The sequence below is a fragment of the Zophobas morio genome, unplaced genomic scaffold (genome assembly GCF_036711695.1).
Source record: "Zophobas morio isolate AGI-343-1 ecotype UQ-CSIRO unplaced genomic scaffold, CSIRO_AGI_Zmor_V1 ptg000030l, whole genome shotgun sequence".
NCBI classification, from domain to species: Eukaryota; Metazoa; Arthropoda; class Insecta; order Coleoptera; family Tenebrionidae; genus Zophobas; species Zophobas morio.
Genome location: NW_026972135.1, coordinates 12295439 through 12313064, shown reverse-complemented (window position 1 = coordinate 12313064; position 17626 = coordinate 12295439). Strand labels below are relative to the sequence as shown.

Genomic DNA, 17626 nt, shown 5'->3' with positions numbered 1-17626 from the left:
TTTCTGTTATAAACCAATCTTTTGTCGCGGAAAAGTGCAACTCCATCAAGTAGAACATTTTTTAGTCACCGGTAAAAAGTTGAGATCCATTAACCGTTGTAGAGGTTTGGTATATGGCTAAACATAATTTGACGTTAAAATCATCTAGTCGTAATCAAGTTTCAAAGGTAAATTTGTTAAGTCAAGTAAAGAAGATCCAGTGTTACTTAGTAATCGATAATCATTCCAGCCACTTAGTTTCTATTCTTCATTAAAAACTGCTTAGAATACTGAGTGCAGTAGTTACCTAAGAAGTCATATAGGGGAAAGGATAACGACAAATAAAATAGCCGAAATTTTCAATAAAGCATTTGGTCGGGTGGTGACACCCGAAAAAGCAATAAAAGGATTTAAATTTCCTTGTAAATCCTAGTCTTTTCACGGAAGAAGATTTTGCTTCTGCAGTTGCGTTTGCTTCTGTAGAGACATTTGACCTTAATAAAAATCAGACCAACTGAAACTAATAACGGAAATGAAGACAACGGCGCCAAAGCAGAAGAAGCCATTTCATTTTATGATTTAATATCATTACCTAGATCATCAGGTATAAAAACAGCACATCCAAAAAAAACCAGCAAGTTAGAAAGAAACAGCACTACATCTACTCCTGCAAAACAGTTTTAGACGAGAAAGAAGCAAAGAAGCAGCGCAAGCTGGAGAAAATGAATGAAAAGACCAAAAGAAAACCGGCCAAGCGCAAAATTTTTCATGAAGATGATGTAGATAAAGAAACAAAACTAAGAAAAACTGAAACTATCAGGATTATGAGTAAAAGAATTTACAAAGAAGACGTACCAGTTACAGAAGAAAATAGAATTCCGGAAAAAGATAGTGACAAAGGTAAACATAGAGAACTGTCTCTGCAATGCTGCCACTGTGGTCAAGGGGCTCAGATTTCAGGAGGGGGGGGGGATTTTGGGCTAGGCACGTTATTTACTAAAAAACAAAAAATTACATGTGTATGTATATATATATATATAACACTGAAAATAGCTCCTATCTATATAATTACTTACAAGCTAGAACTAATAAGTACCTACCTATAAATCAGAGTAATGCTGACAATTTAATAAAACAATTATTTGTAACCTTATTAATTACGCTAGACACATAATTGTAAGAAAATAACACTTCCATTGAAGCTGGTACTCAAATGTTTCTTTTTGCAATGTTTGTAATGTAACTTTAGATCATCTGCAGACAACAAGCAATTACTAGAAAAAATGGTGGCTATGTCATTGATAAATATCAAAAACAACATAATGTCCAAATTGGATCCTTGAGGTACCCCGGATAGTGGGGTAAAAAACATGGAAAACATGCCTATCACCCCACAATTACAATACAACTGAGTCCGCCCACACAAACAAGTATGATTTTATTAAGTTGAATAAGCAGTCAGCGAATTTTAGTCATCTAAGTTTTTTAGTAAAAATATTAATCAACGGAATCGAATGCTTAGCGAAAATCAGTATACACAATGCCGACTTGATAAAGAGAGTCAAGACTTTCACAAATACAGGGTGTCTCAGAAATAAGTACATTAATTTTAACCAGTAACAGAACTCGTGAAACGGAACAACTTTTTTATCTAGCATTTTTTCGAAAACTCAAGTCGAATTTCGAATTTTCCCACCCATATATTCACGAGCCGTCTATGTTCACCTTAAATAATAACTTAAATAATAACAACACTACAACAATGAAGAAGGTACCCTAGCAATCGTTTTGACACTGACAATCATTTTTATGTCAATGTTTTTACTAAACGTTGTCTCTTTAAAGTTTGTTTGGCACAGATTTCTAATTTATAAACGAAATGTGTTGAAATGGCTTTGTTTTCAAATGTGGAATGCACCGATATCGTTTTAACGTACGGTGAAGCTCGGGGAAACGGCACTCGCGCCCAACGAATTTTTTCAGAAAACCTCCCAAATCGTCGTCTGCCAAATGTGCGCAGTTTTAAGAACGTTGCAGCATTTTCGAGAGTACGGATCTTTTAAACCTGCACCTTAGGATCGGGGTAAGTTACGTAGTAATAGAATTGCTAATATTGAAGAAGCTGTTTTGAAGAGTGTCGAAGCTCGACCGGGCACTAGCACGTATCACTGTCTAGTGTGATGTATCGGAGAGTAGTATTTGGAGGATACTCAGAGAACAAATGTACCCCTTTCAGGACCAGAAAGTTCAGTTATTGAAACTATCAGACTTACCACGTAGGCAAAACTTTTGTGAGTGGGTTAATAGAAAAATAAACGAACAAGCAAATTTTGTATCTCTTATACCATCAACTGATGAGGTCGGTTACACGAGGGAAGGTGTTCAACACCCACATTTGGGCCGATGAAATTCCGTACGCCATTAGGGTGCAGGATTTTCAATTTCTCTCTAAATGTTTGTCACATTGACAAGATTAGGAAAATACGTATCCTAGTAACTCTTTTTGACCGTAAATTATTAATTATAATAATTATTAGTGTCTATGGGTGACTGAGGATCCATGGGCGGGTAACCTTAATTGGGATAAAATTTCAACAATTTTTAACTTGATAATTAAAAAGTTCTTGACAAAACTTTACTAAAAAAAGTTGTTGAGTTCAATGAGCTCTATAACTGATTAAAATTAATGTACTTATTTCTGAGACACCCTGTATACTGACTGAAGACTGCAAGATTTGTTGTTGTAGATTTACCAGGTAATGTGTGGTACGTACGGATGAAATTACAGGCTTGCATACATGATAATCACTTATTATGACGGCTATTTGACTTATGTAATCTTCAATATTATTTCACTAGTGGTGTAATGAATTTCAAGAACTACTCGGCATAATTTCTCCTAAAATTTTAATTTCCACCTTTTTTTAAATTTTCTTTTGATGTATCAATGTACTCCCCGCCAATTTATTCGATTTCCAGCCTCTATGGCGTTTTACGGTTAAGAGGTCTGCTCCAGAGTCTGCGAACTTCGAAGTGGAAGAACGTCTGAAGCAATGCCCAGTATACTCTACGATATAGTTAGATGTATCCATCTTATCGTAGTAAAAAAATGTGGGCTCACAAAAACAAGAAAATTAGAGAACTATAAAGTAGAAGACGTGATGTCCAACGAGCGAGTAAGAATTAAATGAGATGTCACCGTCCTAACAAAAAACAGAATAGAACACAATAAACCTAGTCTGTTGATTCTTGACCTAAAGACCAATGAAATCCTCATACGTAGAAGTAGGTGTAAAGAATAAGCAAATCATCTTAACTACAGAAACCACCAAAAGGAGAAAATATGTTCATTGATAATTTATATTTTTATTAATTAATTAATATCCAGGTTGTTTTGTATTTTTTCTCACATTACATAAGTTAATTTATTCCAAAAACTAACAATGAACAGGACATCCACTCATAAAACCATTATACCACTATAAATCGTTTAAATACAATGACAAATTTACCTTAAACCAAACAAATTAATATTAATGTAAATATTATACACCTGTTGACAGTGTGAAATGTAATCAAACCTGTGCAGGTTATTTCATTAACCTGTTTTATAAAACTCTGATTTGAATTTTTGAATGTCAAATGTAGCAAATGTGCATATTTTTGCGCAACAAAATTCAAACGGGTTTATGAAAAATGAGAAATGCAAAAGATAGCTGGAGTAGTTTTGTATTTTTTCTTTTATTTTACTTGCAAACATGGAATAAATCAAAACTATATTTCTGGTATTATTTCAAATATTTATGAACTTCAAAATCTTTGTCAGTAAAAAATTATATTTCTTCTTCAAAACAGAGAAAGTTGTGACGTTTCCTTTAATTCGCTAACGTGGTTCTATTCATTTTCTTTAGCTTTCCCCTAGTTCTTCTTCTCTTGTCTGATTTTTCTTCTCTGTGGTGATATCTTAACTCATAAAACAGCTATTGTGCCTAAAACAAAATATTTATGGGGGATAGGGTGTAACAAATGTATGAAGATAATTCAAAAACTACTAGAAAACAATGGAACATAAAGCGGCTTGCAGGTCACTTGAAAATAATGTATGTAACATTGTCACTCAGTTAGTTTGATAAAAATAGACTTGGAATAATGAATACAAATGTAATGGCATAACCTGTATTAAAATAAACAGGTTTAAACCGAATCGGTGTACGAAAAATGAAATAAATTATGCTTTAGTACAAATTCCAGGAAAACATTTAATTATAATGTTTATTACTCATTGTACAAAATCACTACAGTCAGTTGTACAAGAGACGTAAAAATATTATGTATACGCATATAAATAAAGAACATTACCAAATTGTAACAACTAACAAGAAACATACAATATGAAATGCAACAATTTTTCAATGGAAAAATTCATCATTGCTAAATAAACACTTCTCGTTTAAAATTTTTTTGACGACACCTTTAAATATGTAAATATTAGAAGAGGACTTAATTTCTATTGGTAAATGATTAAAAAATTTACATCCATTGTAGCTTAAAGATTTCTAAAATAAAGTTGTTTTATGCCGTACAGGGATTAAATCCTCCTCAGTTCACAAATTTAGACTTATGTTTATATACAAAGCAAAGAATTTTATAAATATATGTTAACATATTAAGGGCCCTAAAACTATATTTGCAGGAATCTTATTATACGAATTGCCCTTTTTTGTAAGATAAAAACTCTATGTGCATCTGAAGAGTATTCCCAATGTAAAATAGCATATTTCATTGCACTATGGAAACCTCCATAATACAATTGTTTTACAACCTCTTCACTACACAGACTTGTAGTCATACATAAACCGTAACGAGTTTTTGCAAGTTTAGCACATACGTAATCTATGTGCCCAAACCACCGCAAATTTGTATCTATAATCAATCCAAGGAATTTTGTTTCTGGGACACAGCTTATAATATCATTATTATTTATCTTCATTACTTGAACGGGCTCAGTATTCGAATTAGAATTTTTTAAAACTAAGCAGTTTGTCTTACTTTTATTAATAACCTAATGGTTATGCTCAATCCAAACAGTCAATTTACCAAATATATCTATTACTACTGATTTAACTTCTTCCGTGGTCTTACATTTCACTAATAAATTTGTATCGTCTGAATATGAGACGGTTATGCTATGTGTACTAGATCTAAACAAGTCGTTTATGTAGACTATAAACAAAGTTGGCCCTAATATTGTCCCCTGAGGGACACCAATATTGACTGGTTGTTTTGAAGATATAACATTTTCCACTTTTACACGTGTTATTGTGCCGACACAGTACCCCCCCCCCCCCCCGGCAACACAGCGCGCGATCGTGCTGGGGTGCTGTTGTTACCTCGGTGGGGAATCGAACCCACGCCTGTCACTTTCCGGGCAAGCATCCAGACCACTAGACCGCGAGGCGACTTATCTATGTCCGTGTGTTATTGTGCCGCCACATCTTCATATTTTTCATAAATAAGTGAGAAACGACTCTTCCGGAATAATAGTACTATTTAGCTACCGAAGAAATTTATTATTTATAGATACAAATAAATCAAAAAGTTTCGATTTTTTCAAAACTTTTTTCCAAAAGCTGTATACATAAGACTGAAACACGTATTATTTAATTATTTAATAAATATTGTTAAGCTTCATTTAGATTCTAGAAGCAATAAAATGTACGTCTCTGGTTTTTGCAATGTCACTCTGCGGTATATTTTTTAGTAGTATGTATATATTTATTGACTTAATGACTTAAAATTGCATAAACAGTAATAACTTACTAACTTACTTCTACCATACTAAAACATTTTTAAGATCTTATTGATGCCGTCAGAAAGCTCTGGTTGGTCCAAAATAGTCGCATGGTCACCTTCTATTGTATTTATGTGCACTGGTTTTTCACACAAATTTGTCAACTGATAATCATTTTCTGCTTCAACGAGAAAATGTTTCGCTTTAAATAAATGCACAGAGGACTTAATTTTATTGTGTGTAAACTCATAGTTAATCAAAGCCTTGAAACGTTTGTACAAAGTAACAGGCGCTTGCCTGTCCAGTTTTTCTCTATTAACGATATCAGTGGGCACAAGTAAAAGAACCAAGTCAATTCGGTCTTGCAAATTTTCGCATTTCAAGAATTTTTCCTGAAAGAATTTTGTTAACACACTATCAGACAGCTGGTTATTGCTACCTTGTATTGCTCCAGCACATCTAAAGGCACCAAAATAGTGAGAATTTTATACATAAGGGTGGTTTGAAATTCGGCTTCGGTTTCTTCTGGAATATAGTTTTTGACTGAAGATCTTAAATATGACGGAGAGCCTTCAACTACAACAACTGTACCCTCGTAGCCTCTTTCTTCTAGTAAACAGACGAGTTCTAAGCCGACTGTCGTTCCGAAGGAATATCCAACGATAAAAAAATTGCTTTTACTAGTTAAACACTTTTGTATGTGCTAAAATTATACACAAGTGACGAAATTCGCCTTAAATGAAAACCTCACCGGTAATATATTTAACGCAATTCCTTGAATCGTGTCTTCGGGGTTATTATAGTTATATTGAACCCCGAAAACATGTGCTTTTAGTTGTTTGACCAGTGGGTCAAGTGGTTTGAAAACTCCTTCGATACCCGGTAAAATGAACACAGGAGGAGCTTCCTGGTCCTCAAGTACCTGACTGCATAATTTTATAATTGAAACTGTATGCGTTGTGCCAGTAGGAATGCACTGAATTAGCGTATTGGTACCCAGCTGTGTCTTAAGTGTCGATTTTTCATCAACAACACTCCTTCGCTCGTTTTCTATCTCAATTAACCTAAAATTTCCAATTTCAAACATCTCGGTGAACACACACCGTCTATTACCTCGCAAATGTTAAACTTCGTACTTCTTTTGGTGTTATATATATTTCAAAATCTTTCTCCAGGAGCTGTATTACTTCCGTACCCATCATCGAGTCCATTCCTAGTTCTGCTAAAGTGGAATGTTGGCTTACAGTTTTCATGTCTTTAATTCCTAACACCTGAGCAACTGCATCCACCGCACTAAGAAGACCGTAACTTCTATTGTGCTTCTCAGCCACCACCATACTTGCCACAACTGGGTGATCTTGCGTCAGAAGCCTATCTAAGACCTCCAAACAACTAGAAATTTTTTGTTGCAAAGTTCCACCAATCACCAACTCTTTGTTCTCTTTTTGCATTTTAGCCACCAAGCCAACCTTAAAAAGTACTTGCAGAGTTGAAGAAACTAAAAGGGTCTAGTACATCACCAATTGCTCCCCACTGGATAGCCAAAGCAGGGAACCCTTGACGTTTTCGCCTTTCGCATACCCTCTCCATAATTGAGTTTGCCATCCCGTAGTTACTTTGACCGGCATTTCCACGACCACAGGACACTGATGAAAACACCACAAAATATCTGGAAACGAATTATGAACCATCTGATTAACGTGAATACTAACAAACCTCAAGTTTGGGCACAACTCTTGGGTGACGTGATCTAGGTGTACTACGGCTTGAGCCTTTGGGGTTAGAGAAGCAAGGAAGGTTTCTTCCGTCTGATCCACGAAAAGAGCATCTTTAAGGACTACGGCTAAATTGAAAATTGCGTCGAGAGGTCCCAGGTGGTTAGCTTCGTCGATTAAATCTCTGCAGCCTCGCTCAGTGGTTATATCTTTTGTGGAAATTTGGACTTTTACACCATAAGATGTCCAAATTCTGAAAGTTTCTACACTAGTGTGATGTAACTAGTTTAAAATGTAAGTACCGGAGTTTTTGTTTTTGATATCCGGTTTGAATTTCCGATCGTGACACAAGAATCAGCTTTCTTGCCCCTCGTAAAACTAACCAGTCGGCTAATTCCAAACCAATTCCTCCTAATCCACCAATTATGACATAAGAGTAGCGTACGTCACAGTTGAATCTTGAAAAAGGTTGAAAGTCGAAGATCGCTTGAATAATCTAACTTACTTTGGATAAGCTGGAAATTTTCTATCCATATCTTCTGTTTCGTTACGTATTTTAATTAAAACTTTGCCGATATGTTTACCCGACATCATATATCTATAAGCTGCTTCTATTTCGTCAGTATTAAATACGACTCTAGGCAGTGGTTTAACATAACCAGCTTTCAAACCATCTTTAATCGATTTATATATATCAAGCCTCAGTTCCTTCGAATCCTTAAAAGTTCGATCTAGCATCACTCCACGATAACTCGCTTCCCTCTCCATAAACAAAAGATTTAGACTAGTGTCATTAGCCAAGTCAAACTTGCCAATATCCATAAATCGTCCACCACGTGCCAAACACCGAATCGAAGCTTTAAGTTTATCATCAGTAAGAGAGTTTAAGACAATGTCCACTCCTCGACCCTCTGTTTCCCTTTTTATCATTTCTTCAAATGAAGTATCACGAGAATTACCGATGTGGTTATTCGGAATTTGTGGATAATGTTTGTTTAAGTAGTGTCTTTTTTCTTCAGTTCCTACCGTAACGTAAATATCACACTGGTGATAAACACAAATATTCAGAGCTGCAAGCCCAATTCCACCAGTTGCTGAATGGATCAAGATGGAAGTTCCCGGTTTCAAAGTTTTCACCTTCAACCAAAAAAGTACGATAACTGTATGTATATATTCGTTGAATTATTATCTACTTGTAGGGCTTGAACAACAGTAGAGTACACAACAGAAACTGTTGCTGCATCTTCGAAAGTCCACGATTCCGGAATTTCCCAAGAGTAACAACTATCAGCAACAACATAAGAGGCAAAACTTTGAGCTTCATTCATTCCAAAAATGCGGCGACCACTGGAAAGTCAATCAAAGTATGATCATATGTATTTGCAAACCAAAAAAATACCTCAAGTCCACTCCTGAGAATTCAAATCCTAACAAACAGTCTTGCTGGAGACGATTTACTGATAATGATTCCACGCTAACACGACCAGAAGCTACCATGATGTCTTTGAAATTAACCGCAGAGTAAATGGCCTGTAACAAGAGTAATATAAACCCCAATAGTTAGCATCTACTACATACCTTAAGGAAATATTTTTCTTCTGGTAGTGGGGTTTGTTCGGTTAACCCTCCTTCCAGCCATCTTAGAGTTGATATTTCTCCTCGTGAAGTAACATTTGCGTAACAGTGACTACAAGCAATTTTGTCTTGTTCTTCCAGAAGCAAATGTCTATATGTTCCCCATCTTCCATCTTTGTAGATATTGATGGCCAAATTGTTTCTAATTTGTTGACTGTAAAATCTTATTTGGGGGTCAAATTTTGGCGCTTCGTCCATCATAAAGTAACACTTGATTTTATCACCTCCTGGTTCGCGTCTGACGCAATTCACCAATCCTAATATACCTTCCATGTGTTCATTTCCGGCGTAAACTATTATATTTGTATCACGACTCAAAGACTTTTGAAGCTCTGGCAACCAGTGAAAACTACTCGAAGATACTTCAATGACTTTGGTATCAGCGGGGGCAACACTTTCTCGACACAAAATAAGTTTTTCGTCGGCTGTAGTAAATTCAGTGAGAACTTCTATTCCTTCTGTTTCATTTGGTCTAAAATCAATGTCTTCACGACTCAAAATAAAACCATTTTTGTTAAGAGCTCCAGTCAACTGTTTCAAAATGTTCGAACGCTGGAAAACTTTGGTAGCAACAACAAGAAGCAAGTTGCTCTCAGGGGTTAAACTAACATCTTCAACTTTAACACCAGGTATTTCATCTATACTTGTTTTAGACGATATAGTTAGATCAGGAGTTATCAGTGGGACATCATCCAAAGCCTTACAAACCAAATGTAACAAATGTTTTGAATTTTGACAAGTATAGTCGTCGATGATTTCCACCGCTTTAAACCGGTTTTCTAAGACATTTTCTAGGATAATTTGGGTATTTACTCTAACTGCTTCTTCTAAATCCAAGTGACAAAAATTCGAAACGAACTGATGCTTCTCCAAAACTGGTTGCAAGCGTTGCTTTCTTTTAGAAATGGATTTTGCTTGAAGTCCACATATTTCGATTCCTCCAGATCTAAAGACAAAGTGTTTAAATCATCAACGCCAGCTACTCTTCACTATTTACTTGATAATATTACATTCCTCGTACACGGACACAGGTAGATAACTCTCGTTTTTGTCTAATTTATTAACCAATTCTAGGTGTGTTAGAGGATCTACCGTCAACTTTTTGATACCCACGGGAACATTAAGTAGTTTAGTGTCGGCCTGAAGAATTTTCGTTTGAAGCATAGCATCCATAAAGCTACTCCAGTTGTTGTCCCACTTGATTAACCCAGAAGAAGATTCAGCGTTATATTTTATGACACCCTTAAACAATCCACTAAAACTATTTATTAATCTACATAAACGAAAATTTAGAACTTGCCTATAATTGTATCCTCTTAAATACAACTCTCTATAAATCTCGTCTTGTTCCAGAATTTCAGCTGAATCTGCATCACCAAGAACTGAAGCCTTTAGATTAGTCTGCTCCTGTTTCATATCGGTGCACATCTGGATACAACCACTAACAACAAGTGAATCTTTCTCAAGAACTTCAAAATTTCCAGTTCCTCTTTGAATTGTTACGAGAAGTTTGACAAACCCAGATTTTGGCATAGACACTGCTCTTATGAATTTACAGTCTTTAAAAACAACTGGTAGATCGATGGGTAACAATCGTCGACTTTGAGCGAAAGTGTCCCAAACTAGATTCAAATATTCTGTGGCTGGGAAAAGATTGCGACCTAAAAATTTGTATTACAGTGTTAAGGCTTTTGATTGTCTTTGATCTGACCGTCGATAACGTGCCCTTGTATAAATTTGTACTCATCGTATAAGAAAGATATGTTGTATTCTTTCTGTTCAGCATCAGATGCTATAAATTCACTGAATTTATAGGTGTACCAGCTCTTTACGTGGTTCCATCGAAGTGAAGGCGAAATCATTGGGGTACCCCGACTTACTGGATACTGGATTTTTGGATACAGTTCATGCAGGTAAAGAGTGTGACCGTGTTGATAAAGTCTACAATTGTTGTATTAGTAAAGGGTAACCAAGAGACACATACATACCTTCCCAAGACGCTTAAAAAATTAACAACTCGGTCTTCCACCAATAACTCATCTTTGCAATTTAAGTGCGCATCCGAAACATTAAGAACGAAATGTTTTTCATGGGTATCAACTAGGTCTTGAGAAGATAGAACATCACTCCGTCTTTTATCCTGGGTTTGTAGTTTAGCGAAATCTGCCTTAAAGTGCAAATCTGAGTCAAAGTCCAGCTGACTAATTTTGATAGCTGTTGAAATCGTCTCATCCAGACTACTGATACCGTAGTAGTAAGTAGTGGTAAGTTTGCCAAAAGAATCACCGAAAACTGCAGCCGGATGTAATTCCAGAAGTTTTAACATATCGACAACACCAACTTGTACACAAATCGATCCCAAATTGTCCTCGTGTGTTTCAGATGGCTCTTGCAAAATTTTTCTAAACGTTTTCAAGTTTTTGGAAACAAGAATTGTATCAATGCTTGAAGAGGTAATATTAATTGTTTAATTAAACTAACTTGACAACATACCAAGCAATTGTTTTCTTGAACACTGGAAAATTCAACAGGTATGACCCCAGGAGTTTGTAATTTCTAGCAAAGTGGCCAAAAAATATATACAAAGGTAGCTGCCGACCTGTAAAAAATTTTGACGAACTTTTGACCAGTCCGTCTTTTGATATAATCGCGTATCCCCGAAATGATTGGTTTTGGCTTTGCGTTTGGTGGATGTGATGAAGTAACCCTACGTATTCAGCATCTAAAGGTGTGTTGTTGACGTCAGCTAGTAGGTTAAGCACTGCTTCTTCGCTGCGACCACTCACACAAACTAATCTCGGAATATCGTCTTCTGGTAAGCCTCTATTAATTTTCCTCTTTTTAAATCTTCGTAATATCGCGTGACCATTATTACCCCCAAAACCAAAATTATTAATCCCAACAATAGCATCATCGCCTTCTAGTTTAGTTAGTTCGGTTACAACTTTCATTCTACCTTTTTCAAAACCTTCCATTCCGTCTTTAATTTTTTTGAGATTAATATTAGGAGCTATAAGTCCAGTCTCCATAGCAATTAGTACTTTGATAATCGAGCAAACACCAGACGCAGGTTCAGTATGTCCGATACTCGCCTTAACCGAACCCACCAGAAGCTGCTTTTGACGTTTTTTGGCCAAAGCACCATCTATCGCTTCTACTTCTTGTGGATCACCTACTTCTGTACCTGTTCCATGTACTTCTAAAAACGCCAGATCAGAAGCATCAACACCAGAATCTTCGTATATTTCCGTCATAAGTTGTTTCTGGGCTTTCGTAGAAGGAAAAGTAATGCCCTGTTCTTTAAAACCATCTGAATTTATTTTCGTGCCAATAACTTGTGCGTATATTCTTCTAGAATTTTTCGCCTTTTGCAAGAAAAGACAAGCACTGGTTTCGCCTCGTACGTAACCATCGGCGTTTTGATCAAAAACTTTGCAAATGCCTTCGCTACTTAAAACACCTAAACTAAAGAAAACGGTTTTTGGTTCATCTGGAGTTTCAGTTTTGGCGCATACCGAAAAAACTGAAGAGAGTTTCCTGGATGTAGGAGAAGATTCGCACAGGCTACTATGGCGTTGTCGCACTGGCCACTTCTGATGGATTTCAAGGCGGCGTCGAAGGCGTTCATTGAACTGCTACAGGCTGTGTCGAGGACGAATGCAGGTCCTCTTAATTTTAGGTAGTAGCTGATTCTACGTGGAATGAAAGATCTAAAATACCTGTAAAATAAATAGAAAATAGTTGGTCGAATTTTCTACCAGATTCAACAGAGTTGTCTTAGTTTCTTATAATTAAGTAACATCGCTATTAAACTATTGTCGTGTTCTTGATGTCCTAAGATAAACGCGTTATCACTGATCTCCTCAGCAAAATAAGGTGCAATTGTAGCCAACCCTACATTTTGTTTTTGTTGTAAATTCATTGTCTTTAAGAACGCTTGCCAAGGAATACTAAACTTGAAGAAAACACCCTGTGGAACGCAGAGGTGAAAATTTTTGCAATCTCACAGAACTACCTTAAAGGTAGACCCTCCAAAAATTATGTAATGTATAATAGCATATTATACAACAGGGGATTAAACTAGATTTTTATTCCCCTGAGGGGATGTTTAAATCACGAGTTAAATTTTCATGCTCTGCAGTTCCTAACCTCCCGTATTTTTTTTGTCTGCACAAGTTTTACTTCACACCAGGTCTTTGCTAGTTTTTTTGATCATGTAAATATTTTGTTGATTAATGCTTCCATCATATGAACTGTCTGATGTCCAATCTTAATTTCAGATAAGAATTCTTTGCTGTTTCAAATTTCACGAGAGTGTATGGCGAATTTAAATGTTGTTTTCTTTTTGAAACTTTAACACTTGTTCGGTTGTAGTTTTAATATCAGAGTCATAGGAATTGAACATTTAAATCGAACTGAGATAAATGACACAGAAACACGTGGTGGGAGCGGAGCGCTCGGTTTCTTGTCGAGCTGGTGGTCGAGCCATCTGCACAAAAGACGCAGATATTGAATAGAACTCAGGGGAGCGTAACGGCCCTTCCCCTGATGATGTTTGTTCAACTTGGCAAAATGTGATTGATCAAGTACTGGCTGTGCATTGGAACAATTACGTTAAACATACTGATAAAATAATAAATTGTACTTGGGAAAATGAAAAATGTTAGATATTTCAGAACAGAATGGAATTATTATTAATGTTAATAACTCAACTCGAATGAAAGTGAGAGTGGAAGTGAGGATGATACAGTAACCTTGAAGGTTCAGATGTTGATATGTTATAACTTCAAACTTTTTTTTATTAAAGCTTCCGTTTTTTTCGGTTTTTAATGTTCTCTTGTTAACTTTCCTTTTACCTGTACCCTGTACCTTTCAATAATTGCGAATTTGAAATAATTTAGATTTATCCCTAGCAACATATAAGAATTTTCCTACGAAAAGTTACTAAAAAATGTCACATCTAAGTGTTTTTGACTAGGGGTACTTCCACAACTATACAATTGACACCAATTATAGAAATAAAACGTTGACACTATAATAATCTCCTGCTAAACTGAATAAAAGTTATATTGCAGTAAAAATTATGCTGACATTAAAACAAAATGCCACGAAAATTTAAAGTTTCAAATCTGTTAACAATAACTACTTAATACTGTGGCATTGGTCTGTTTTACATTTCAAATTTATGTACAACTGCATTCGTTGCACTGTTACTCGTTGTTTAAATCCCAAATTTAAACAATCATTTTTAAAATTTCAACTTCCTATTGACGCAACCAAAATCGAGTTCGAGATCAAACGACGCGAATACAGAACGCTAAACCATCGGAATTGCAAGCGCCAGAACTACGCAACACTGACCACCGAAGTCAGCGGTAGCAGAACAAAAGAAACTGGGACGCCATATATTTTCATATCCACTACTACCATTAGTTTAGAAACACTCATATATTGTAAATATGTAGTTTTGTATAAATAAGTTGGATTGTTCTGAATAAATCTGTATTAAGCTTTATTGGCTTTTTACTCACTCCCTACAATTCTACCCCAGAATTGTTCACGTGTACTTTCAAAACCAACATTTTTTAATATTAATCACTTAAATAAAAAACATTAACAATATCACAAATTTCCATACAATACACCAGTCACTATTTTCCTTGAATTTCGTTCTGCTCTCAAACTTATCCTTAACCACACACTTTTTACTTACCCTGTGGTTGCAAATCTTTCTTCTTCCTTTATATTGACGAGGGTTGTATTCTCCATATCTGACCAGCAACAAGCCACAAACACCCCGGTTTTGGTCCCTTGTAGCTCCAAAGGATTAAGCCCAGCGTCCATTATAGCCTCTATGGCTGTTTCCATAACAGTTCTCATCATTGGATCCATTATATCAGCTTGACGATAATGTACCCCAAAATAACCCGCATCAAACTTATCGATGTTGTAAATTTTAGCTGTTCTTTGTGGTATCTCAGGATGGTTGAGTTTCCAGCGTCTATCATCGTCAGTGATCATTTCCCTCTTGTTGAATAAGTGGTCACGAAATTCATGGATGTTATTCGATTCAGGGAGACGACCTGACATCCCAGATATGACCACTTCTTCACCAGGTTGAGGGGATGATAACCAACGACCATAACAGAAGTTTGGGTCGGTGGTAGGTCGATCGCTAATCGCCATTTTTGCAAACTAATAACACGTGTTCAATAGAGAATGGAATATTACTAAAAAATAATACCTTGCATTTGAGTATTCAACTCAAAGTCATTAGATGTAATTACACTGTTTGTTTATAAATAGTTATGCGTCGGAAACAATATAGTTAATTAACATATGCATTAACTGGTGCTACCTAACGCATTACAGAGGAGACTAGTGTCACGCACAAATTTTTGTTTTCATGGGAGTCCTTTGATTCGTATAATTTCAAATTCACCCCTAATAACAAACTATTTTTGAAGTCTGGATTTTTGCCACCATCGGCAAATTCAAATTTAAAATATTAATAAGAGCTACTAGTTAAACAATATTATCTAGTCAACCCAACTAATACTGTTCAGGTTTCCCCTAGTTAATCGGATATAATTTTAATTCAGAAAAATACCAACAATTGAATTTACAGATTTAAAGGAAATGTATTGTGTGCTTTGTACAGAAACTGAAAAACTAAAACAATAATATTAGTGATAAAAATCATGTTTGTTTTGACTGATTTCCTTACTTTGTCAAAATTGTTGTCTGCAGGGTAGTCCACGAGCACAGCATAGATATCAATCAGTAGAGACGGCTCGCCGTTTTTCGTGACCCGTTTTCGTGGGTGGTCGTTCGCTTTATGACCGAATGAGGGCGCCCAACTGACGTCTAAAATATTTGAAATTTGGCAGTTTTGTTACAATATTTTTGCCGGTTTTGCTTGTTTAAGATTGCTTTTCCAGTAGAATTGTACAAATAGTATAAAAATGTAATTTTCACAATAAAAGGTAAAATCTTTGTCCGATGAATTTTCATACAGGATCCCTGTTGTGCGCCTTATTCTCTCCCTCGTGTTTGGAATTCTTGGAAAAGATAGTAAACATAACACACTTTTTGTTTAAAAAGTCGTCGCAAACGAACAACAACGGTGGTTATGAAATAAATATAAAAAATTTATTATATATGATTCCGTTGTTGTGGTAAAATTAAATATAAAAATAATAAGAAACAAACTACACGTAACAAAAAATTATATAAGCAGACCTTCACTCAATAAACAATTTTTTTATTCATCATGTATATATATATTTTTTTTGACCTACACAATCTTGAGTTTTATTTTGAGACGTTGCTTAACCCATAAGCAGTCGCACGTGGGTAAAAATGACCCAAGCCGTACATTTTGTCAAATATCTTTTTTCGCTTAATTCCTATGGACTTCCGGTTTCATGATTTCCTTAATTATTCTTACCTGCGTCGACCCATACCAATTACCTGCACTTTATGCGAATCGACAAATATGTATTTTTTTTTGTAATAATTTTTTTTAAATAAAAATTTTACTTTATATGATATTACGCTTACGGGTTAAGTTGTTAGGTAAAATGCGTTTTTTTCGTAAAATTTTTGAAATTATTAAACAATTTAACAGGTGCTGTTCTTATTTTTATATTTATTCTTGTTTAAAGTAATTACCATAATTACAATATCATGCCTGTCTGTTTATTTCTCTACTTTTTTTTAGCTTTCTACATATATAAATAAGATGGATACTTTCTTTAATAACTAAAAGAGTCTATTCTCGAAAAATATTTAGTCCTCATAAAATACTCCTTTACCTACGGTCCATTACAAAGTGTACCATTTCCGGATTTGTAAATGCTAGCTTTAAATTTACAAATGCCAAAGGTGAAAAAATTAATAGAAAAAAAATAATTTGGCAGCATTAACTTTTTTCCTTTTTGTAATTTAATTTTTATTTTATTTATTTATTTTTTCTTAAATAAACTTCTTTCTTTTTAGATGTATTTATTACATTATTTTTACAATGATAATAAACCTCAAGTATTCAGGGAAAGAATGTGCGAATTGTCAAATTGTATAAGTAATAAAATAAAAACTGTAACAAATCATCGTGTTTATAATTTAAATATCGACTTTTTTTTTCTTATTGCGATTCACGATTATACGATTTGAGCAAACTACACAGTTTGCAATATTGCTTACACGAATCAATTTTTGAAATTGTAAATGAAGTGATACTTTTTAAATTGGGTGGCGACTTCTAGGAATAGTTTAGGCAACGACCATCCATGACGGCTTAAAATTCGGGTCAGAAAGAACAAAGGCGCCGACACGAGCTGTCTCTACTGATTGATATCTATGCTGTGCCACGAGTAATTCAACCCAAATTACATTTTCACCACAATCTTAGATATTATTATAATTACAATTGGAACATTAAACATAGTAACCTTAACACTTGTCAAAAGTTGAAAGAGACATATGTCAAACTTCAGTTCTTTCA

General features: G+C 35.1%; 1 protein-coding gene across 1 annotated transcript; it reads right to left on the bottom strand.

Moving 5' to 3' along the window:
* Positions 1–5817: 5817 nt before the first annotated feature.
* On the bottom strand, positions 5818–15306 carry LOC135138574 (fatty acid synthase-like). Its single transcript, XM_064068556.1, has 18 exons — positions 14834–15306; positions 12636–12839; positions 11614–12585; positions 11109–11564; positions 10832–11061; positions 10421–10781; positions 10118–10375; positions 9064–10066; positions 8885–9015; positions 8679–8832; positions 7991–8622; positions 7788–7943; positions 7487–7738; positions 7286–7439; positions 6884–7239; positions 6522–6834; positions 6210–6473; positions 5818–6162 (listed from the first exon to the last, which is right to left on the bottom strand). The coding sequence occupies exons 1-18, from the start codon at positions 15304–15306 to the stop codon at positions 5818–5820; spliced, it is 6714 nt and encodes a 2237-aa protein (XP_063924626.1).
* Between the last annotated feature and the right edge of the window lie 2320 nt (positions 15307–17626).